Raw genomic sequence first — 25,250 nt, 5'->3', positions numbered from 1 at the left:
CAAGCTGTTTCTCAGTGCTATTTTACTTTGCTGAGGATGACAGAGGAGCCAAATGCTTTGCATCTCCTCTGCACAGTGGCAAATAGGAAGGTACAGAGCTACTGTGAAGCATAGTCATGTTCCACAGCCATCCCAGGTTAGCACTCCTACTTTCTGCATTTGGAACAGTCTGTGACTAGCCTGGTTACAGAAGTTCTGGGCAGACACCAGGACTTGAGACCTGAAGTGACTGGGGTGGCTCCTCAGACCTCTCGCCACTTCCTGCTCATTTTCAACATGCATGATGACAACTGGGCTATATCCATTAGTAGTAGTTAGTATCTCACTGATGCAGCTTCTTTAGAGCCTGGATTGAAAAGGATAGTAAGAAGCAACTCCTGAGATTGGCTCACTAAAATCCTACCAGAGCACAGTTCTTGTGACTATCAGACCATGGCTTGAAGGGAAGCTTCCTGTGATGCCTTCTTACACTCCTACCACTAAGCAACCAGGTTGGTCGTATTTCAAGGGGCATCTGGCAACATTGCTAGTCTGCATACCCCACTCACTCCCTTAAATGATTGGAGATGACACTCAAGAAACCTGAGCAGTTTATGAGGTCCACAAGAAATAGCCGAGTCTGCTCATGGAAAGCTATGGTCACACAGATCAGGCAGTGTGGCATGCTGAAGTGACACCTGCTAACACCAGCACCCATTGCGGACTGGGTTTGTAACACCGAAGATGTCAGTCTCCCAGACTGGGTTCTAATGGACAGACTAGGCCACTCATGACCAAACTGCTTATGTGATCCTAACAGCTAAATTAGGCCCTTTAAAAGGGACCTAGGGTGGGTCCTCAGCATCTCTCCTGTGAAAGGACGTATGTCTTGTGAACTGGTGAGTTGTATCTCTTTTCAAGTCACTGACTTTGGAGTATGACTTAATTTCCTTTATATATCACCTAAATTCAGTATAGATTTAGCAAGATACCAGAGGCATATGAAGTTGTGTGTTTTGTTGGGTTTTTTTTCTCTCCAGGGAAGCCTAAAGCTGCCACAAGCTTTCGAGCAATCTGAAGTATGTGTTTCTCTGCTGATGTCACCTGAGGGATGCATAGGAGGGAAGTGGAATAAAGCTTCATTAAACTATTATGTGGCAGAGGACATTCTACGAGCTAATGGAAATACTGTGAGAAGAAGTGTGCACAGAGAGAAATGCCTTTGAATTGATTACAATAAAAAATTTATTTTGATTCATATCATAATGAAAAATTAAATAAATATAATGACAAAGACTGATCGAGACCCCACCATCAGAGAACAAAAAAATTATCATCATAATCAATTGTCAAATCAATAGTGAAAGAAAATAGAGGAATTAAATCTGGTCATGGGAGAAAGTGCTCAAGAGATTTGGCTTTGGTAAAAGAAACAACACACATTCAAGGAGTGTTTCAGAGACTTTGCAGTGGTGGCAAATACAGTTCAAGAGTTTGAAGCCTTGACATGTTGCTAAATATTTTTCTTTGTTGCTCTTTAAGCAAAATAAGCCTAGAATGTTACCAGCAGGAATACAATCTTCAATATTGGCAAGGGGAATTAGTTTTTCCATCAGCATCATCTGTTGATATCTCTTTGTTCTGAAGGCATTTGAAATAGCAGCAAGATTGTGGAGAAACTGAGCTAAAAGATCTAGCAAAACAGCTGCCTAAAGGACTCTAGAAATAAAGCTCTTCTTGCGCAGAAATGTGATGGCACACACTGTATCTCATTCTGCAGCTAGAAAGGTCTGCTCTCTTCTCTCCTCGTGCTCTGAAAAATGGACATCAGTGGTAAACAGTTACTGCTTGCTGTCGGCAAGAAAATTGAATGGGATTTGCAGCCTGTTCTGTGATGAAGACACTAAATCTATCCACAATAGTATGAGCCACAATGTTTCACATGTGCTGTCAGAGGCAGAATATTGAGGGGAAAATTGGAAATGTAATCTGCACAGCATAAGGAAACTTTTAGAACAACACAGGCTAGAAGATAGCTGATCTGGGGATTTGGATACTGAAACACCAGGAGTTTTCTTCCAAGTCTTTCTAAAAAAGACCAAAACAGCAACAAAATGTTTCTGAACTACTGCCAACTGTCCATGAGGGGGAAAAAAGTATTTGAAGCTCATGATGAAAAAAGTATCTCTAAAATCCAGCCACAGAGTGATGATACCCTGTCTTTTTCCTCTTAAAGTTGCTTGCTTGTATTACAGTGATACCTCAACAGAAGCATATTGATTAATGATTTAAACAGTGGGAATGCTTCAAACAAACAAATAAACACAGTTCAGGTAGAAATGTTTCATTCTTTTACAAAGGGCATGTAGAAGACAGTGAGCCCATTGAATCTGCTGTGCCTGTGACATACAGGTGTGTAGTTCTGGCCATCATGATGGGAAAGGGCTTCTTGACATGAGGATCATAAACAGGTCTCGTAAGACATGAGGTTTTGAAAATTCTGCCCTTTTCGTGTTGCTAACCTGAAGGGTCAGGTGTGTGCAGTGAAGGGAAATCAATTCCCCACTCAGACATTTGGCATCCTTGTCTCCTTGTACGCTCTGACTCCAATAATAGTGCACATGGGTAAAGCAGTTCACGTTGGCAAGTGGTGCTGTGGCCCAAACCAGGGGTCTTTCAGGCGACCATGTCCCTGTGATGTGGATTGCTGCCTTGGAGGGGAGCTCACTGTTAACAAACGGCTCAGAAAGGCAAGGGGATTAATCTGGGAGTGAAGCACATCACTGATCAAAGGGCTAGGCTTCCACTGAGTTCACATGCTCATCCTCTTGGACGTGCTGTCGTAACTGCTGTATGAAAAGCCAATCTAGATGATGATTTCTAAAATGCCACAAACCTCAACCACTGTAGTACATTAAAAATAAAATATGCCATATCTCCCAAGCCTGATCTAAAGTACCTTGAAGTCTGAGACAGGCACTCCATTGGCTTCACAAGAGCTGAAAATGGGTCAATTATCCATGAATCCTGTTTTCATGATATTAAGAAGGGAAAAAAAAGTCACTGTTCTCCATTTTTCACTGCCTGATTTTTTCATTGGATTTGTACTTTATCTTGTCCTTGAGGATGAAATGTGTTGATTCCAACAAAGACTTCTGGATATATACAATCTCCACTGCTACTTCTCTCCTCTCACTGCCTATCAGTACTGACATTGGTACACTCATTCCTCCAGAGAGGAACATAATTTTGAAGTCTGGCTTACAGTGTAAGAACAGCTTGCGTGGGCTGTATCCTTGTAGGTGCTGATACAGGGCAAAAGATTAGTGATTTATTACTAGCTGATATCCCAACCCATGATACTTCTTCTATTTCAAATAGAAACCTTGCAAAGAGATACCACTTTCTAAATTTGTAAAAAAAATAAGAAAAAAAGTTTCCTTGGAACTTCTGGATATTTTCCCATTAAAAAAAAAAAAAAGGTAGACTCCACCTTAAAAATTAATCTTCTTTGCTCAAATACAATATAGGAACTGCTATTATTGGTTTTGACTACAAAAGTATACCATATAGAAGCTAAACTTTGGTTAATTTTCCCCCCTTTTATAAAAAAGTTTAATTTAGTATCTGTCATCTTAAAAAAAATCACCTCTGTTGAACAATTATAAAAGGCACATATAAGTGACTGAAAGAAAAAAAGTCCACTTTCCAATCTTAAACTGATTAAATAAAAATCAGCATTCCAGAGTACTTTCCATTAAAAAAATAATAATAATTACATATAACCAAATAAGACAAACAATGAAGTGGCTGAAAAGGCTTTTGCTTTTTCTTTCTGGAGTTTTCGGTATTGTTTTCTCTCTCATTATGGCTGTATAGGAAGCAATATTAAATAATGTATGACCAGAGATGATTTGATCCATGTTTTCTAAGCAGTATCAATGTAGGATGAGGCAATGGATGAAATATTTACTACTCCAGGCAACTTCGTCAAGTTTTTCCTTAATACAGCATGAAACCAGAAGTAATAGAGGAAACAGAAGAGAGTTCAAAAAGAAGATCAACAGCAGAACTGAATTCATTTCTTTGAGGTAATCCTTACTATGATGTTCACAGCTGCCCTAGTGGGTCTCACGTGCCAGAAGTGATTTTTTGCTCTTCTTCAGTGATCTCTTGCCCTTCTCAAGGAAAGAACGGACACACAAACAGCAGTTCCTGTGCCCAGTTTTCCCCTACTTGCAACAGGCAGATTTTTCATGAGTAATTCAAGAATCAAGCTGTAGAGCCTAAGCAGAGATTCATTTATTCCAACAACTGATTGGTAGTTCCCAGCTATCTATAGACAGGAAATCAGGTGCAGCGTGGAAGCCGGTCCTTGGCTGAGCTCTCTGTGGTGGGCATTGCAGCAGTGAGACACTCCGATTCCACCACAGATTAATGCACTGAAACCTGGCTGGTGCCCAAATCCTCTTCGCTGAGCTTTGTTCCACTGCGTGATGGAAACTGCAGCCCCCATTTCTGCCCGTGGCCAGGGTCATCTGCCCTTGAAAAAATTTATTTTTTCAATGGAGGCAAGAGTCAAAGTTATATTGAACTCAAAGTCCCCATCATGGACACCTGTCTTACGGAAAGCTCCAGCTGAAGCATTGTTTTCCCAATAATGATGCCAGTGTCCTTTGCTGTCTGCTCCAAAACCATACACGTTGACCTAAGAAGCAACAGAGAACTCATGTTATGGCCTGGAAAGCAATTTGCCTTCATCTGAAACGTTGAAGAAACATTCTTGATTCTCAGTTTTCCTACAGGCAGCCCGAGGACCTCAATGGTATGAGAAGCTATTCTGCTGCACGAGTTGATGCAACCATAGAAACCCAAGGCTTCCTCAGGAGACATTACATTCTAACACATGCTGAAACCACCTCTGAGACCACTTTTCTAGGACAGAAAAGGCAAATTTTACCCAGGAATTCTGTTTAGCAATATGAAAAACAGATTCCTGTTTCCTAAGCATGAACCTTTGACCTCAGGAGGTCAGTGGCTTGGAGTGGGACATCTCCTCTTCAGGTGATTAAAACCATAAAGGGTAGAAACATTTTGGGTTTGCTCCTAGCCTTTCAAATGATGGCTGATGTCAACTCCTACTTATACGATTGATTATGAGACATTTGTAGCTGCTCCAGAGGCAGGTGAACGTTATGGTCCTTGTGGGCATGTATGCCTACAACCTTTCCTCTACCCAGGGCTCATTAAGATGGCTATGTCTGTCTCCTCCAGTAATTAAAATCCAAATATCAGTTTATTTAATATGGCTGGCTTGAATGGGTCATAGGCCACAAAAAAAAAAGTGCCCTAACCCACCCACACCTGGATCCACTCAGATATGAGCTGGTTTTAAGTTGGTTTTGGTAATGTCATAGCTTTGATTGTTGCCTGCTTACCCAAAAACAGACTTCACCAAGCCACCCACCCTATATGCCTTAACTAAGGTATAGAAGATCTGTGTCCAAGCCATAGTGAGATTTCTCCCCCATGCCAACAATCCCATGCTTTCAGAATTTTGTAGAGCTGACCTGACCTGGCCTTACACTAACTAGCTAAGTCTCCCGTCACCTAGGAGCAGAGAAGATGGTGAGGGGGAAATAAAGGATGAGTGAATGGCCAGGGCATGCTCCTGGCATTTCAGTGTGAAACATCCTAATGTTTTATCCATATATCCAAACACAGCTAGGTTTTACCTCATCACATACGTGGAGTGCAAACATCAGAGACAGAAGGCCTGTGGAGGGATATCTCCCATGATTCTGGAGCCAGTTTTCATAGACATATTTCATAAAAGCTGGATTATAAACCAGTATCTAGGAAAGATGGGAGAGGAAGATTCATTAGTAAAACATTATTGGAAAAAAACCAATGGTAGCATGTCAACCCTACCCAACTGGGGTAGGGGAGGAAGCAGTAATAGTTTTTCCTTGGGGGCAGTTGATAGAGAAAAATAAAATCCCATAGTTAAGGGCATTCAGGAATGTTTTTCATGTGCAATTACACATGGATATTGCTTCCTTGGTGTTGATACCCCACCTCCTTACACTAATGTAAATTTTTGGTGATTCCTACTCAAATCAATGGGTATGAAATGGCACAGGTGAGAAGAGAATTGGGCATCCACCTCTCCCTGCAGCATCTCATCATAATGTAGGTGAGCTCTGGGGAGTGAAGGCCTGAGCAAGGCTGCAAGCATAAGATGCCCTGACAGATTTCACAGGATCAAAGAATCTTTTAGGTTGGAAGAGACCCTTATGAACATTGAGTCCAACTGTAATTTGGGTGGGAATGTAGAAGCAACTGCATCTTCTGCACAATATTCCAGCCCTATCTTGGTATCTCTCTAGGTGCAGATCTAAGGAAGGCAGGGGTCAGGTATGAACTATCAGGAAGCCTATCAGGTTGCATTAGCTGCATGTCTCGCATCTTTCAAGCATGCAGTTTTTCCTTTCTAAGATATAACTTGCTCTTGTTTATCTCCTGGGGAAAATATGAGTCCATCTAATAGAGACAGAGCACCCAGGATCAGACCTGAGTGCACAATAAACCCCTAGTTTCAACTTCTTCACTGAATCAAGCAAAGAGAGGTTTATTCCTCCATGCCGCATTTGTAATTAGAGTGACAGCATTTCAGTGCTATCTGGTTAGCTGCAGGGCCTTTCCTTTTAAAGAAAGTCAGAGGTTAATTGCTGATACTGTAGCTGGGTGTAATCACTTCTCACAAGGTACTTTGCCTTGCATGGTGTGGGAAGGAATGCAAGCTTCTCATCTCCCTGCTCCTCAGGAAGCTGCTGTGTATCACCAGCTGTATCCTGGGCTGCTCCTACTCAGCTGTGACGTGAGTTTAACAGCCTGCCATACCGCATCTCACAAGGGGTTTGCAGAAGTTATTCTCTTCCTCACAACAGGTAGGGATGAGCTAAGTGATCATTTAATATAGCCTAAAGGTCCATGGATATAAACCGATACTGGTTAAAGGTCTCATCTGAAGCCTTTAATAAAACCTGGCCTCCTGAATGCTTTAATCTGGAGCTAATGTCATACTTTACCAGCTCCTCAGATGCTGGGAGCTGGAAGAGGACATATTTTCCTTCTCCCTACATTGTCTGCCTTGGTTATGTTCTGAAACCATGCAGCTACAACAACAGAAGTCTTTGCATGGTGGCCTTAAGGTTCAACACAGGAATGACCATCATGGCCCATGGGAAATCCTGCTTTCAGCAGCAAAGCAACTCCTGTGGGCATTAAGCTCCATTAGTCGACAGTGCATCTCACACCTCCCTGAGCAGTACCAGAGGAAGCAATGCAACCTTCAGAAGAGTGGTGATGCAATGGCATAGTCACAAGATCAGTTTCTTTCCAGACTTAATTATTTAGTGGTTAATCTATGACCAGAACGGCACACAGGAGCTAAACCTTTATCTTAGCTGAGCCTTGTGGTACATGTATTTTGGTTGCAGTTTTATGAATATAAAGGGGTTCCTTGGATTCTTGCCATCTCCCAAAGAGGAAAAAGACCTACAAGAGGATTAGAATAGAATAGAATAGAATAGAATAGAATTAACCAGGTTGGAAAATACCTTTGAGATCATCAAGTCCAACCTATCATCCAACACTATCTAATCAACTAAACCATGGCACCATCCAGTCTCTTCCTAAACACTTCCAGTGATGGTGAATCCACCACCATCCTGGGCAGCCTATTCCAATGGCCAATGATGCTTTCTATGAAGAACTTCTTCCTAACATCCAGCCTAAACCTCCTCTGGTGCAGCTTGAGACTGTGTCCTCTTGTTCTGGTGCTGGCCGCCCAGGAGAAGAGACCAGCCCTCACATGGCTACAACAAATGCACAAACTCACCTTCTCTTTTTTGACTTTGATTTTGCGTGGAACTGGAACATATGTGCTGTTAAAAGAAAAAGTAAAAAAAATAATAAAAAATCCCCACAAAACCCAAACCAACAAAACAAAACATCCAACTCAAACAACCAAACCAAACCCCAAACACCAAGATTAATAAAATCCCAACATATTCATATTTTCATGTATTTACAAAGCAAGTAAGCAAGAATGTTCTTTATGCACAGTAATAAATTAAAATTATTTGAAAGTAACAAATTCAAGAAGTTGTAAAATGAAGCTGTAATTAAGTAATACAGGATGAAGAGAACTGAGCTCTGACAGAAGTTTATAGGAAGCCATCACATTTTAAAATGTTCAAGGGAATTATTAACAGTAGGACATCAAAGATGCAGTTGACAACATACTGTAGAGTCAATATTACATGGAGCCCATGACTTTTAATTCTTGGATCATGACTGTTGTGGTCTCTGCACTTTGCTGATGGGAAGGGATTTCCATTTAATTCCATGGCAGAAAAAACTATTTCCAGCAGGGGGAGACTTTTCCCCTCTAATACTTGTAGCTACTGCTCGATTTTCAGAGTAGGTGGTAGTAGAGTTCATAATTTCTGTGGTTACAGGCAACTCCAGCATTCCCAGTACACAGCCCTTCACCAGCAAGCTATTCCCCTCTTCCCCAGGGGGATGATGAAGGTTTCCAGCATGAAACTTCCAAGTCATACCGCATGACTGGATCAAAATCACGAGTTATGTCTTGAAAACAAAAAAATTTTTTCTTCCCCCTATTTCATGCACAGTTCATGATGGCATTGCACAGCTCATCAGGAGTGCTATTAAAAAAACCAAAACAACAAAACACAAACCAAACCAAAAACACCCCAAAACACCCCTCTGAGTTTGTTTCAAGTGAAAAAGTTCTGGTGAACTGCCCTTGTAATAGAAATATATCCCAAAATACACCCTGCATACTTTCTAGATGGGTTGCAGTGAATCAAAGTCTTCCATTAGTTCAGTATAAATGCTTTAATTTAACTTTTGGTAACAGCAAGGTTTCTGTCGTCAAGGTTTTATTTCCCTTTGAACCATGGCTCATCAGCATTTTGAAACATTAGTCTAAGTCATCTCAAACCACTCTAAGTCTTCTTAAACCAGTGGTTAGCTGGCAATGTCCTCATCTCCTTAGGTATTTCTAAGCATCTTTGACCTCCAATCTCCTGCTCTGGGCTGTACGCAGTAGGAAAGGTGATGGGTGGGTTCCAGACTTCCCAAGATGTGATATATTAATGGTGAAAGGGACACTCGTGCATGCCTCAATCTACTCTCAGCAAATCTGCACTTGCATCTGCTTCCCACTCCTGCCTTGATTAGCAAGGTCAGTAGCAGTGAGGGCCAATCTTTTCTGAGTAAGTGATGTGGAGAAAACAAGGGGGGTATATTTCATGGACATCTAGCTAGGTAGGTATAGTAGAAGACAAAAGATAACAGCATGCAATGTTCAAGACAGTATTTGCAGACAGCTCTGATCCAAGCATGTAGCTCTTGTCAGATAATGTGTTAGCCATTTCAATCATGGCTAACATTTAACCATTTATTTCTGAAGAAATATCCAAGTCCTGCTGTTGCTTGTGTACTGAATTTCATACAACTGCATGGAAAGTATTGTTGTGCTGATTAAGACCAAATGGAGACCAGTGCCTTTATGATCACATAAAACCTTGGACACATAGAAGCCAGGGAGTTAGTGACCCAGTAAATACTACAAAGGAGCAGGGCAAAGAATGAAGCCTGTGATGAAGGTGGCTAGGGGTAGTGTATAAGCCACTTTGTAGGGCTCTACTGAGATCTGTCATCATTTACTGGCCATGTAGTACAGAACATTTACTGTGCACTTGACCCAAGCAAAAGGTGTGAAACATTTTATGGAATACAAAAATTGTTCCTTGCCAAACCAAGTGGAGATACCTGGAACTTTTTCCACTGTGAAGATTCCTAGAAGACTTGAGAAGGCAAGCCAAAATAACTAGGCTAAATATGTAACTGATGATGACCTGAATGTTTTCTGTCCCAGAAGGGTTTTCTTGGTCTTGTCTGGGGTAGTACTGAGTCTTAGAGAGCCACTTTGAAACAAGAGACCCATCAGTCAAACAAGACATGGCTGAGAGACTCATTCAGCTATCAATTCAATCTAATATTAAGGCCATCTGCAGTTTGGCGTTTGTAAAAATTGCTTGGGAGGAGAATATGATTAATTCACAGGTTCTGAGTCTTAGAAAACTATTATTCCATATGAATGGGATACAGAAAATTAAACATTGTGTAAAAGTCTAACCAATACTGCATGCTTATGTTTTTAACTGTGAGTGCACTTAGCTTCTTGTTAACCTCAGCTGACACGAGGCAGCTTGTGCACAAGGAATGATGAGCACACAGGTCGGGGTAAGGAGGTGAATATTTCTTCTCTTCTAGAACACCAAATGGATTTTATTTTTATTTCATGCCTTCTCCCCTTTACAAATGTACAATCAACAATGTCCTTATACATTGTATCTGACATTGTGTGTTCAATGTGTGCTTGTTGCTTTACTCTGCTGCCCTATAATTATGTGACATACACCATAGTGATCTGTGTGCTTGTGATTTTCTGGTTTTATTAGTTCAGCATATACCAGCGTAGTAACTATGCAATTTCCCTGTTCTGAGTATGGCAAAAATCTTAAAATGCTGGTATTTATTCCATGCTGTTAAATACTCCCATACCTATTTATACCAGATGCTTACCAAGCCCATGTATACAACTTAATAAATATGTAATATATCCTGTAATCTGTTAAGCAAAGATGTTTCTCCTTTCATGTGCTGTGACTGACTTGTAGTCAACCAGTTAGATCTTCCTGATAGGCTGGGGGCTCACTGAGCTTTAACACTGCAATCCTCTTGCTGCCACTTGTTCCACAAAAAATAGTTAACAGCTTTGCAGTCTGGGCACAGAGCAGTGACAGTGATGGAAATGTGTATGGGTCATGGTGGCAGCAACTGGCCCTCTGTGGATTCCTCTTACTATCATGGGCATGGATGTGACAAAGATTCAGCAAGGGGCTTAGTTCAAAGGCCACCAAAGGCAGCTGGGAGTTTTCCATTGCCTCTGATAGGATTTGAGAACATGCTTAATGTTCTCAATTTTTTTTATCGATACAGCTTTTCAAATAAAAAACAAAAAAAACCAACAAAACAAAACCAAACCCTGCCACAGTAAGCCTTGCAAAAAAAAAAAAAAAAAAAAAAAAAAGGTGATATTTTTTGCCAGTGCTCTAAGTGGGCTGATTTTTCCAAGTTAGGAATGTGTCCTGAAGATGGATTTTTTCAAGAGAAGTTGTGGCCGTATGTACTAAGTGCTGGTGACAAAAAGGGAGAAAGAAATTGAGCCACATTTATTACAGTTTAAGAGAATACTAGTATGAAGTTAAAAGAAAAAAAATCTAAAATGCATTTGCAAAGAGAGGAAAGAAAAAGAAGAAATAAATTCCCATTTGTTGTCCCATCAAAAAGCTTTGCTAAAAAATGTGAAGTGTCTTAGGCTCAGTCAATGGGGTCATTTCCAAATTTTTAATCTTCTGAGACTCTGAAACTGGGGAAAAAGTTGAAATGTCTTGAAATACTGCTCTCTGGAATAAAGTAATCTGATCTGCTCTTGCTGTCTGTAGCAAGGTGCCAAGAGCAATCCCACAAGGCTGTGGGTTTACATCCAGCAGATAACCTCACACACAGGACAAATGTCATGTATTTTCATTCTCTGGATTAGGAAAAGCCATCTTACAGGAATGGAGAGAATCTGCTAGCAAGCATCCAGCAGAAAAGTATTTTTCTCACATTTCTAATTCCAGTGCTGCCATAAATGTATTAAGCAGGACAACATCCACTTCTGAAAGCACTCACAGAGTAGAACTGGAGAATAAATATCAGTGTAGTGCATTATTGCCAGGTAAAACGTGTGAATTTAAGGTTAATGCACACAGGAGACACACAAAAAGACAGCGACTCCTCTTCATGGCTTTCTATCATGTTCCACCAGGAAAGACAGACTGAACTCCTGACCAACATGTTCAGGAAGGATGCTGTAGATGGGAGACTTGAGTGCTGCTGCCTAACTCTGCTTTCGTTGGCTTGCATGAGCAACTTGCACATGTCTCTCTCTGCCTCCTTATCCCCTTCTGAAAGTGGGATCATATGTTTGAAGACCACTTGGCCACCCAAGTGTCACAGGTGGGATATTCATATTGTCAAGGACCACCACTAAATGAATACCCCACCAAACACCTGATTCTGTGAATGGCTTTCTGGTAGGTATGTCCAGTTACAGTTATGCTGGCTGTACTAATTCTATTCCCAGAGGACCAGAGAGGAGGAAGGACATGCAGAAGCACAAAATAAGGTACTGAAACCCTGCTGCTCAAACTGGCCATCTCCAGCAGCAAAAATTCCCCTTTTTGTTTCTCTAAGACCACTGTGTGGGGCTGTGAAGAGCTGGGTCTGGATCTTTGCCTCAAAGACTAAACAGCAGCATAAACAGCAGCTTAAGCTTTTACTAGGAAGCAAGTGCTCAGGACTGAACTCTGACCTGAAAGGGTCTGTAAAACCCCTCTAAGATTTATCAACAGCAGGAATTTGCCCAGGCTTTTATCTCCTACAGCAACATAAAGTGCAAAAGCTCCCACCCTTTTGGCCTGCCCTTACTCACAAGTTGATGGTGCCTGTGGTGAGGGCAGTGACAACCCAGCGCAGGTCCAGGGTTTTGAAGGGGATCAGGATCATGCTCACATTTTCTGCCAGCTCTTTATAGCTCTCAGGGTAAACAAAGTGGTGAGTGGTCTTGCTCCCAACATCTGATTCGTAGCCAGCAGTGGGGGCACGGTTCATCCTGCAGTCCAAAAGTAAGAAGTGAAAGAATGAATGTGCAAGAGAGGAATTAGACAGGTACAAACACACGTGAATCTTCCCCAGATCCTCTGCATGAGGTGGTAGGAAAATCCTCCTATGGCTAAGGAGAGTGCTGTATGTAGACTCTTCAGGCAGCTTTGACAGGGTCCTCAAGCAGGCTGAAAAGACCATAGCTCACATGGATAAATTAACAGTACATGAAAGCTCAGGACTCTTTGGACTGAATAGGAGTATCAATCAAGCAGGTGTATCTCTGAGTACATCTCTGTGTTCCCTCTACGGTCAGTGGGGGGCTGTGAGTCCATGTGAAGCTTCATCTTAAAGCTACAGCCTACAGTTAGTGAGAGAAACATTATCCTGTAGGTGCTCAAGTTTGACTTCTTGCAGTTTCATTCCTCTCCATCTGTACAGGTGTATTTCTATGTCTAGGGTCAAGGTAACAAACCATGTTAAGTGAGATGAGAAGACATGAGTATTTCATATGGATCTCCCATAGAAAGACTCCAACGTTACAATGACAAATTCAGGATCTGCTGCTGACACTTCACTTCCTCAAACCTTACTTTCTAGTATGTTCTCCAGTACCAGTACATTTCTTTACAGTCACTCTGCATGCACATGGTGTGCTTTAGTTAACCCTGGATTGGTGCAGAAGATCTCCCCAGGGCCCTCCAGGGCCCAGTCAAAACATGCTGGCCAAACAAGGCTATCTTATGTTGGGTGTATCAGACAATAGAGCGAGAGTTTCAGAAGTCAGGACTGCAGAAATGCCTCTACACTTACATTCATTTCCAAAGGCAAATTAAGGGACACATGAGCAATTCTTTCCCTGAGGCATTAGCTCCCCACTGGTAGAGTTTTGCATATTTCTGTTGTGAAGCATAATGCAGATTAGAGATTCCCAAAGTAGCTCTGACTGACCTTGCATGAATCCATGGTGCTGTACAACACCATGGAGAAAGCCTCAAGCTGGTTCTGAGCATAATGGGGTTTCTCTACAACCCAGCAGAGTCTTCTGCAAACACATTGGCTCAGCTCCTGTCAGAAGTGTAGGGAGGACAAGGAAGGATGTAGCTGACAAAGTGATGAGGAGCATTGTACATAGCCAGACAATATGCTGCTCTGCTCACTGATAACGGGGAAGGCAAAATTTGTCTTTCAAGACTATGCCAGGCTGTGTTTTTGAAATGCACCCCCAAGTGAATTAGTTAAGTACCTTCTAACTCCCTCAGAGGGAGTTCTTAGCATAGGTAGAACAGCCTGTCAACCTGTGTGAACTTGTAAATGAGTTAGTCTCTTCCCTGCCAGGGACCCACATCATACAGTGTCAAAATACTAGTAAAGCACGAAACTTACTGTGCCTTATCTTGAGATAAGGCAGTCTAAGGTAAAAAAATGCAAGGTTTTCTCTCAGTCAGGACAAAATCAAGGGTTACACCTTAGTTACCTTGCTTTCCCCACTATCCATGGTGGAACTGCCTGGGTAACAGCAGAAAACAATGTACATACCTAGTCCCAGCTGGAAGGACTGAGCAGGAATTTCCTTTTGTCATGAAATTAGGTAATTAAACAAATAAATTGGGCTGGAACATGGTGTTTAGAAGGAATTCCATGATTCTGTGACTTTCAGACTGCTTGGCTCTTCCCTGTGCTTATCTACTGCCAGAGCATGTGCATGTTTCTGACTTGCCAGGGGTCCATGACTGTGGGAAGGGCAAGGCCTCAGAGCAGAAACGTACATCTGAGCGCATTGCTCTTCAGTTACCACTCCAAAAAATAGCTTTTAAGCCTAGCCAAGCCTTTATTTTGTTTTGTTTTGGGGTTTTTTGTACGAATCAGGAAATACAGGCCAGGCGAGATAAGAAAATCTATGCAGGAATGGAGCTGTCTCCATAGCAAGGGCTGTGGTGTTAAGCATAAATACACCTCAGCTGCCTCACATTTGCAAGCTGCAGGACTGATGTAGAGGGCTCTTCATATCCCTTTGTGGATCTGAAGATTAGATTGGCTGCCCCTGCCTTTGGGAAGGTACTTTTGACAGAGGGCAAGGCACACAACTGAAGGAAGCAACTCCTGAAATGATTTATCATGAACATTTACAGGACATCTGAAGACTCTAGTGTGTCCAAGTCACATTTGAAGCCAAGTGGCTTAAGGTGTCTTAACAGTTCAAATACTGTTTATCTTCTGATGATTCACTCTTGACTTCAGTGCACAGCTTCTTACTGAAAGTTATGTTATTTCTAAGTCTATAATCCCACATGTGCTCCTTTCAATAGCAATAGCAATAGCAATCCCTCCCTTCCAAGCCCTCTGGCATGCCCTTCATTGCTCCCCAAATTGTGCTGGCAGCTGCGGTGTGAAAGCTGGACAAAGCATTGGAGACAAACTTAGCCCAGATATCTTGGCTGCCCCCTGACTGATTAGCTCTGCTTACCTAGTTCCTGCTTGCGTTTCAGAGGGACAAAATAGCCAACCTTCACTGCCTTGAAAGGAAGAGGTGGTGCAACCCTTTACAAAGTTGCTGCAGCCAACCAGTTGTCTCCTGTCCATTGCATAGTGACTTTGGCTTTCTCACTCCACCATTGCTTAAGAACGAACCAGTGCAAGAAAGTCAAATCAGATACAGTAAATTAAGTGCACAAAAGATCACTTTTGAGTACTAGCTGCAGAAATAACTTTTGCTCAAAACTGCAGAGTTTTTTAGTTATATTTTTTAACAAAGAAATTATGATAGTGCAGAACAAGCTACAGTATCACCACCTATTCATGTTTTTGTTGCAAGCTAAAATGTGAGGTCATATCCCCCCACATAATTTACACCCCTGGAACTTATTCAATTTGATGTATGTCTAAGATTTCACTAGATAGCTTGTACGTTTTAGCTTGCTCATTTGTCCTCCAAAATACCACTGAATCTTTGTTGTTAAACGACAGAGACATCTGGATCTGAGATGGTGCTTACTCACCTGAGCACAAAGTCATGGGAGTCAATATCTCTGCCATACTGAGACTGCCGAAGGTTCCCCGAGTTGCCCACGACAGCACATCTTCTGCATGTGTAAGTGCCTCTCTCCTGCAGTGGATCTCCATCCCCAGGAATAATCCCAAACAATTCCTTGAGAGTAGCATTAATGTTCTTCGGAGTTTTCTCTCCTTGCAGTTTCTGGTGGGGAGAAAATTCACTCCAGGTTACCAATAAAGCTAGCTCTCCTGTGAGCAAGACACAGCCCCAAATGTCTTTGCAAAGGTCACTCTTCCATCTCCAGCAGTATGTGTTACAAGGCTTTGGGTTGGAAACAGAAATAAAAAAAAAAAGAAAGTGAAAAATCCCTTCCTGTTAACTTTTTAAAACTTGGTTCCCCTTTTACCCTCCTTATCCTCAGATTCCCACATCTCCTCAGTCTCTGTCTAGCCATGGTGGAACAGATCATGTGTTCTCCCTAAGGCACAATAAATGCTCTGGAGTCTCTAAGCCTAATTCCACCTCGGGCCAGATATCTTCTGTTAGGATATGTATAAGGCTGTTTTAATCCTCCTAGAAAGGACAGGGTAGTCTCAGGGAACCTAGTGGATCACAGAAGTGGCTAACACCCCTTCCACAAATTTGGGCATATGCCACTCATCTTACTGCTGCTCTTCTGTATTATGGAGGAATCAGTGGCTGGTGCAGTAGGAAACGACAGCAGAGCTAGCTCTGAGGGTCACTCTGGATGTAAAATCATCTAAACAAATTTCCAGGACGAGAAAAACCACCCAGACCTTGGTCACTGTGACTGTTGCTATGGAGGGGAACTCTTTTGTAGCAGCTCTGTGGTGCATGGTGGAAACAATTCCTGGACTGGGAAGGTACAGGCAGGTGATGATCAGACACTCCCTTCCTGGGGCTCTGTTTTCTAGGGCAACTAAAACAGTTGGGAGTGCTGGCAGATTCACAAACAGAATTGTCCACCCTCATGGTGCTGCTCGCTCACAAAGGGAGAACAGCTCCTAACACAAAATCTGCCAAGAGGCTCTGTACTTGCTCTGCCAGCTCAGGGCAAGAAGGGGCAGGAGGAGAGAGAGGGAAAACACCTTTTCCCACAGCTCCTAGCAATAGCCTGGCCTGCAGTGATTTGGCTTTAGGTTTGGATGTGTTTCCCTTGACTGCACCAGGAACTGGTAGTTTGTTCTGCTATCTCTCTCTCTCACACACAAACACAGACATATCATTGTGATTTTTGTTTAAATTACATGCTGTCTCTTTGCAGAATTGCATGAAGCAATCTTATTTGCACTGAACAACAGGTCTGTGGAATTCAAAGCTACAAGACATTGGGGCCAAGAACTTCAAACAAAGAAGACAAGTAATGTTGCATAGATAGACTTAATCTTTCTGCTAATCCTTGCTAGTCTATATACTCATGTGGACCGCACAAGGTGATTAGGATGCAAGGTAATTAGGATGCCTAGTCAAGCACACTTATTATCACTATGTATGTCACTACTTGGTGGAGAGCTCAATCACTTAAGTAAAATAAGTCAACTTCTTTTAAATTTGTGTGTGATACTACAAACACATGTTCACATATCTAAACACTTGTGCATTCTTTATGAATACATAGAATACATAGAATAAACCAGGTTGGAAGAGACCTTCAAGATCATCGCGTCCAACCCATCAACCAATCCAACACCACCCAAACAACTAACCCACGGCACCAAGCACCCCATCAAGTCTTCTCCTGAAAACCTCCAGTGATGGCGACTCCACCACCTCCCCAGGCAGCCCATTCCAATGTGCAATCACTCTTTCTGTATAGAACTTTTTCCTAACATCCAGCCTGAACCTCCCCTGGTGCAGCCTGAGACTGTGTCCTCTTGTTCTGGTACTGGCTGCCTGGGAGAAGAGACCAACATCCGTCTGTCTACAACCTCCCTTCAGGTAGTTGTAGAGAGTAATAAGGTCACCCCTGAGTCTCCTCTTCTCCAGGCTAAGCAACCCCAGCTCCCTCAGCCTCTCCTCGTAGGGCTTATGTTCCAAATCCCTCACCAACTTTGTTGCTCTTCCAATCTAGGATGGTTTTACTCTGAATATATGAAAAACAGTGTGAGAAAGCCTGCAGCTGTCAGAGTAAATGAAGACTTCATAGATGTGTTAAAGCGTAGTGTCAGGTATATAATGTAGAGAAAATGAAACATTTTTTTTCTCAAAAAAGGAACTTCTTTTGAGTTATCTGAACACCTATAAGCATACACCCATGTATACTCTCTCCGTAAAACTGAATGACTTTTAACTGTCCTTAAGAAATGAAAAGGAAAATCATCAAACCATAGTTATGGAGGAAAAAAAAATCCACCAAAACCTTGAACTGATTTTTGCTTGAGAAAATTCAGATGAGGAAAGTAATTTGCAGAAAATTCTAAGTACCTGAACCCCCTTTTTTAATTTAAATTTTCTTTTCAGCCAGAATGCTATTATTCTGTGGCAGTGGACACATGCAGCCCAGAAGGCAAATCGTGTCCTAGGCTGCATGAGGAAAGGAAAGGACACAGGGTACTGACTTCCATTTGATGCATTACAATGGTATGAAATATCATGGACAGGCACTAGCATTTACACAGAAAGGGATCTGCTTTTTCTTTATTTTACCTGCTGTTGGTCCTGAATAATTGTATTGCAACCATGTTAAAATGTGGGTGTCAGCACCAGCCTGAAAGCAGAACACCATCGTCCTGCGATCCCTTGGTTGTACATAACTTCCACAGCAGAGAATCGCTTATGTTAGAGACTCCCTCGATGACCTCAAATAGGATGATGACCTTACTGCACTGTGTGCTGAACATCCATACAATAAGACATCCGTTCTTAACTCATTAAAAGTGATCTGTTTTAATTTCCTCAGTGATTATCTGATTGGACTACCCTTTTCAGTCCTAATCTTCAATCAGCACTGGCCAGTCTTTGACATTTCAGAAAACAGAGCAGACAATGAATCTAGTTAACTCCAAGGCAGATACAATTTTTACAAGTCCAGACTTAATGTACAGAGAGTTCCTTCTTGCACAATATTTACTTGACTTCTTAAAGACCATTTTTCCAGCATTACATTTACAAGCCAGTTACAGTTGACTTTTCCACACCAAATTTGTCTTTTGGGTTTTTTTTGTTGGTTTTGTGTTGTTTGGGTTTTTTTTGCCGTGTCCCATTTACATTCTTTCACACGAATCAGCAAAAGCACAGGGTGAAAAACCTGACCCCTGTGTCCTGAGTGATGTGGCTGCTTTTCTCAGAAGTCTATGCAAGAACAGCCATGTCTTATCACGCAATTTAACCTTGTGCCCAAGTCCAAAAAATCATCTTAACTCACCTTGTGTCCACATATGAAATATCACTAGATAACTTCACACTCCAGCTCCCCTCCATAAAATATGTTTGGCACTTGAGTCAATTCTTCACCTTAGGTTCTTAAAAAAAAATGTAACTGAGAGTCCAGACTGAGAAGTTTCCTAATCATCTTCACAGAGAAGACAAACTACCCTGTCCTCCCAGCCTTAGAAACTTCCTGCTTCACATACAGAAATTTACTAGCTGGTTTTGTATCTTCTTATTTCAAAAAGGAAAAAGAAAAAAACAAACCCAAACCCAAACCAAACAACCCACCAGAATGTTATAGGTTGAGGGCTATGTCCTAACCGTAGAGATGATTCTGCCAGAGTACCAGAGGGTACAAGAAGCTGAACAGTCCAGCCCAGGGGGTGGACACAGGAAATTATGTTGTTCCATTCCCAGAACGCCTGCATCTCTCCTTTGCAAGGGAACAGCACAAGCTGTCCAACTCCCTTCTTCTTCCTCACTCTCTCCCTTCCAGTGACCTCCCTTATCTTTTCTATGTGGGGGAGTGGAGCCTGGAGCTGGCAAGCTAAATTTTAGCTGCATTGCTCAGATTTGGTAGGGGGAGGAGGGCAGGACAGAGAGGCATGGCATGTGGGGAAAGAGGGGCATTGGAGGCCTGGGGGTTTTGACCTGGTTTGGAGGAAGGTTTGTGGAAAGCTTTGGCATAAGGAGGTTTTTGGAGAACTATAGCTGAGGTGAACTATAGATTTGTGTATTTTATATGTTTTTGTAGTGTTGTATGTAGTTATGAATAGTATTTCCATTTAAACTTCTATTCTTTCCAATCCGGTATGGTGTGTTTTCTTCACTCCTTCAAATGAAGACACAAAACAAAACAAACAACATCCAATCCCCCCACAAAAGAACAAACAAAACCAAAACCCAAACCCCACAAAATAAACCAAACAAGCAAACAACCAAAAAACCCAACAAAGAAAAAAGAACCCTCAAAGTTCATGCACTGCTTGCTTTATTCATGAATGGCTTTCCAAGGAAGAGCTTTTTCCTCCTTCTCTCATCACTGTATGCACATCTCCATTAAAGGACTTTGCTGCTTTTATAAACTCATCAGGCTTCCCTGGGCTCTCCACTACCACCACATTGCCAGGGTTTGCCAAGAAGCAATACCCAAAACTCAGCTAAGGGGATGCAAAGAGAGGGTGTGAACTGCGTCAAGGCCACTCAGAGCTACTATTTCAGAGTGGTAAGGACTCAGCTATAGTCAGGAGAGAAACAAAAGGAAGATCTCCTGGTGCTTGCATCAACAAGTTTGGCAGTCTATTAAATACTCCTTCATGGTAACTTTTTAGCAGGTTATTAGAATATATTCTGTTTAACCTGCAGTCATTGGTGTATATGCAGATGGAGGATGGATTGAGGCACAACCCTCATGCTGGGCAGGCAAGGTATAGCAAGGCAAGGTGGGTCTGACCACAGGCAGCACTACTGGGGCAGCCCTGCAAACACACAGGAAGTTGGTGGAGCAATACTGAGTTGTTTCTCTTTTCTACTTTTTAAAACAGTTTTTAAATGATAAACAGGGACTACAGCCCCATGAAAATCCTTCTTGCACATCTACTAATTGCCTCACTGCTGTAGTTTGGAGGCATTAATACTCAAGCAGTGCTTCCCAGCTATAAGACATGGTACAAAGATTAATCCTAGCAACAGCCTGGTGGGGCAAATCCAGGTAATCTCCATTTTGCAGGATGGAGGAGAGGTTAAAAGGAAACTATCAATTTTAAAAATGCCTCCTTGGTCTGGGAAATACAGCATTAATATTGTTATGTTTAATGTCCTGCAATTACTATGCATCAAAAAGATTAAAGGGAAAAATACAGGAGCTTTCAAGTGTTCAGGCTTTGTTTAATGATTTGTGTCTGTCAAAAACATGCCTTCTCAAATATGAATGTAATGTGCATATATTATGTAAATAACACACAATAATATCCTTATGATAAATTGTATGATTTCTGACTTCCATGGCTGGTACAAGTCGTCTCCACACTACTCTAAGGAACAAAGACCCTGCCTCTGCCAACTTTGTGCACCCTCATTTCTGGCTGCAGCTCAGCAGAGCACATTGCTGTGCTGAGAGGGACCCATGAGCTTGGACTCTCTTCAGATTCATTTGTCATGATAGAACACCCTGGAGTTGCAGTCCAGATGGACATACATGGAGGTTGCTAGTGGGGGTAAGAGGTAGCCCAGAGTCAGGTTCTCCCAGTATGTATAAGACTGGTTTAAATGTCATACTTGCACCCAAACAGCACAATACCAGGTAGGACCGGCCATATAGCAGGCACTGGGGTTAAAACTTGGGCCCAAGACTGGATTTAGTACCACCTTCTGCAGCTGTTAGCTCTCATGCTTTAACATGCTGAGCTCTTTGGATTGCTTTCAAAGACTCACAGACAGCATGCCACTTTTAAAGACGACTTTTGGTGATCAAAGTGTTTGGACAAATTTCCTACAGAGCATTCAGAACACATGACTCAGGTGCCAAGTAGCTCTGCTGCTTTCTTAAAAACAAGTGCAGCTTCCATGACTTCCCCAGCACATGTGTTGGGGATGCCCTTTTGTTTGCCATCTGGTTAGCAAATCTTGAAGCCGGATATTACATTTTTTCCTACAAACATAATGACTAAAAGCTAACATTTTCTTTTAGATATGCTATCATGTGGTCCCAAGACCTGATCATCCTTCCAAAAAGAAGAAAGCAAAACCCTCAAATATCATAAGACTCAAGATAAAAATTGTTATGGCATGGTAGTTTATGAACAAAGTGCTACAGATAAGATTGCCAGGGAACTCTAAGCCTGATTTTGCTTATCACAGCTTTAATCCATCAGTCTCAATGGGGTTATTTTGGATTTAGAACAGCAGGTTCTGATCACATATTTTTAATGCTTTCTGACCACCAAAAACAATGCCAAGAAAACCTGAGAATAAACTGAGAAAACCATAAATAAATGCTGTGCTGTGTTACAGCAGACAATTCTTGCCCTGTTTCCTTATATACAGGTTATAAAATGTAGTGGAAATGTCCACAGCATTTGTGTCATGTAAGAAAAATGAAAAACTTGCAGATGAACCAGTTTAGGGAGATGGGAAAGAAAATATAAACAGAAAGGAATGCATCACCTTACGTAAGGTGCCAACAGACAGAAGGAAGGAAGAAAGAACGAAGGAAGGAAAGAAGGATGGAAGGAAGGAAGGACATGGAAAGCAAGTAACAGCCCTGACAAGATCCCCCTGTTTTCATGAACACAGAAACAGGCAAGTACATTCTCAGGTGTCTTCTCCAGAAGCCGTACTGTCCCATGAAGCATGATGAGCTGCTGCAGGGAGGGGCAGTGGCACTGACCTTCTTTTCCCTGCTCCCTCCCACCCACGCAGGTCATACCGCCAAGTCCAGTACAGACAATGCAGTTTCATTCACAGCAGCCAGGAGTACTTCCTTCTAAAAGGCCACATCCTACCAAGCTGGTAAAGCTTAAACCATACATTTTCCAAACACAACATGAAGCATCCTGGTAGCCAAGTGAAGAGATGTAAGCAAGTTAAACCACCTCATTCTCTGTCCCCAAATGCCACTTCTTCTCAAATATGGGTCATTAGGCTCTGAAACCAGTCCTCATTCTCCTAGAAGAGGAGGCATGCTAATGCTACAGGACTATTTGGATCAATAATCCTTATTCACAAATAAAGCGAGAGGGTTAATAGGTTAAGGGATGTCAGTCTGAGCCTGGTAGACACACAGACAGCTCTCTGGCATGGGCTCTGCTTTGTTTAGTCCAAGCACATCACATGGGTCTCCCCGTGATGGCAAAGTCAGAGTCTTATAATAAATAGCTTCAGTGCAGTCACCCTGGTCTCAGTTGCAGCATAACAAAACCACCATACTGTCTGAAGACAGCTGATGAGAGCAAATGCAGTCATTTCTCCCCTGAAACAAAGTTTAAGCAATCTTAGGTCTCCTCACATCTCATCTTTTAAGTACAAATGGAGTAAAATGTCACAAATTATTGAGTCGCAAAGCAAGAGTAAAGAATGGCCATGAGCAATGTTTTCTTTAAGACTGGCTGAAATCTCAGAATCACTTTGATGACAAGTCTAAAAACAAGCAGTGAAGAGGAAGCAGAGTCAGGATGCACCTGGGAATTACTTACTGTAGAAATGCCACTGACTGTCTCAAGGCTTCCTCAAAGCAATACATATATAGAAAACAGGCTGCAACGAGGAGCTGAGGACACATCAGAGGAGTCAGGACACCTTCTCTATCTACCACATATTTTCAGTAAGCAACTGATTTCCAGCACACAATGCAGTTTTAGGACACCAAAGTACCTCACACCTTCTAGCTGAAGATAATTTCTGGCTGATAAAAAAGTACGATGGAAAAAAGTAGATGAATCTTAGATTTATTTTTACCATCTAAGAAAAAACAGCTTTGATTCTGTGTTCTGAAGTGGTGTATTCCCTTTGAACTTGACCTGAATTATATAAAAAAAAAAAAAACCAACAAAGAATGGAAACACTAAAAATAAGGTTAGACAGCCCTGAGAATTACTGGACAGATTTTATTTGGGATGGGCGGGGATGGGGGGAGAAAAAGAAGACTATAGCTGTCCTGAAGTTTTTAATTTAGATGAAAAAGAAACAATCCTCTCCCTGCAAAAAAAATAAAAATATCTGTTTCAGGTTGACCAAAGTGAGCTATTTTTTAGTTCTTCAGTTTCTGTACAAGTATGTACAGTAGTGCAGAATATAGACTGGCTCTGCCTGGGGGCAAGGTGCACACCTTTGGAGGCAGAGCCCCTCCTCAACAGACACCTTCTGCCCACCCAGCCATGTCTCACAGGACTCTTCCTCAGCCTGGGGGATGCAGGAGCACTGTCAGGTGCAGTGCTCCCCTTGCCACCCTTTTGAGATGCTGAGTGCTCCAGGTTTCTCTGCTCAAAGGCAATCAGGGACCACTTCACAACCATCACCAACACTTATGTTGACCACCCTAGACCTAAGTTTACCATTTTCCCTTCTCATGGCTGCAGCAAAGCAGATAGGAAATTTGGAGACTAGGAGGAAAAGCATCTGAGGGATGCAAAAACAGACACATGCAATGGAAATATGTTTCATGGCCAATGAACAAGTGAAAGGCTGCAACACATGGAATATGAGAGATGTAGCAAAAGGAGGATTTCATCATAAAATGAGGATATTGTTTATGAAACAGTGAGTTTCAGTGGCATCTCTTTTTCAGCAGCAAATGCAACACAGCAGAGTGAGAAGTGATAATTTAGGTAATTCATTCCCCTAGCCCCTGACAGCATTCTCCAAAACCTAAATGCTCCCACTCTGAAAGTGGGTGTCTGCTGGAAGGGCCTGCCCAGGGCACCAGGGAAGGGCTGAAAGCCCCAAATTTAGAATCAAGGGCTGTGCTTGCCACAAAACACCAAGTTGCAGGCTGTTGTGTGTTCAAAGAAAGGCACACAGAAAATGTGTTTCCTGAAGAAGGGGACAGCAAGTCATAATGAAACTGAAGCTGGGGTTGCCACAACCAGAACCTGTGCTTTAGGAGCTCACCAGTGCAGGATATGAGTGATTAATTTAATCAATGTCTTATTTCAGAAGGACATAAAAGAGGCTTTCATCAGGCAAAATGTTAGGATATACCTTCTTCCATTCTTGGCTTTCTTAACAAGGCATCCACTAGCTTTCATAATGCTTGGATCGAGCTTGATGGACAACCCTGCTCAAGGATAGACAGGGGCCACTCCTTCCCAGTGACCCATGGACACTTGCTCACTTTACAGACCTGTTTTACATCACTGGCCACAATGGAGACTGTTCTCATACACATGGAGTTCATTATTTTCCATTTAAATCTTCTAATTATTTACATGTCTTAGAGTAGGAAGAGCCTCTGTGGAATTACACACTTCACAACAAGTTTGCTTTGCTACTTCGATGAACAGCAAAAGCCCTTTTTACCATCTCAAGTGAAACAACCCAGCTTACTGAGTCTAGTCTTTAAAAGAGAGGGAAGGAAAAA

The 25,250-nt window shown here is 42.0% G+C and overlaps 1 protein-coding gene across 5 annotated transcripts in view; it reads right to left on the bottom strand.

The window, feature by feature from the left end:
• Positions 1–1,206: 1,206 nt before the first annotated feature.
• Positions 1,207–25,250, bottom strand: part of ST3GAL1 (ST3 beta-galactoside alpha-2,3-sialyltransferase 1) — a 74,013-nt gene continuing 49,969 nt past the window's right edge. For all 5 annotated transcript variants that reach the window (XM_054167155.1, XM_054167154.1, XM_054167152.1 and 2 more), the window contains 5 exons: positions 15,789–15,985; positions 12,620–12,799; positions 7,883–7,928; positions 5,715–5,834; positions 1,207–4,687 (listed from right to left, as the gene is read on the bottom strand). In XM_054167155.1, coding sequence (XP_054023130.1) covers positions 4,514–4,687; positions 5,715–5,834; positions 7,883–7,928; positions 12,620–12,799; positions 15,789–15,985 — 717 coding nt within the window. In that variant the 3' untranslated portion in view covers positions 1,207–4,513. The remainder of the gene's footprint in view (positions 4,688–5,714; positions 5,835–7,882; positions 7,929–12,619; positions 12,800–15,788; positions 15,986–25,250) is intronic.

Source organism: Dryobates pubescens, chromosome 14, assembly GCF_014839835.1.
Source record: "Dryobates pubescens isolate bDryPub1 chromosome 14, bDryPub1.pri, whole genome shotgun sequence".
NCBI lineage: Eukaryota > Metazoa > Chordata > Aves > Piciformes > Picidae > Dryobates > Dryobates pubescens.
Note: the sequence above shows the minus strand (reverse complement) of the source record. Positions and strands in the feature narration are given on the sequence as shown.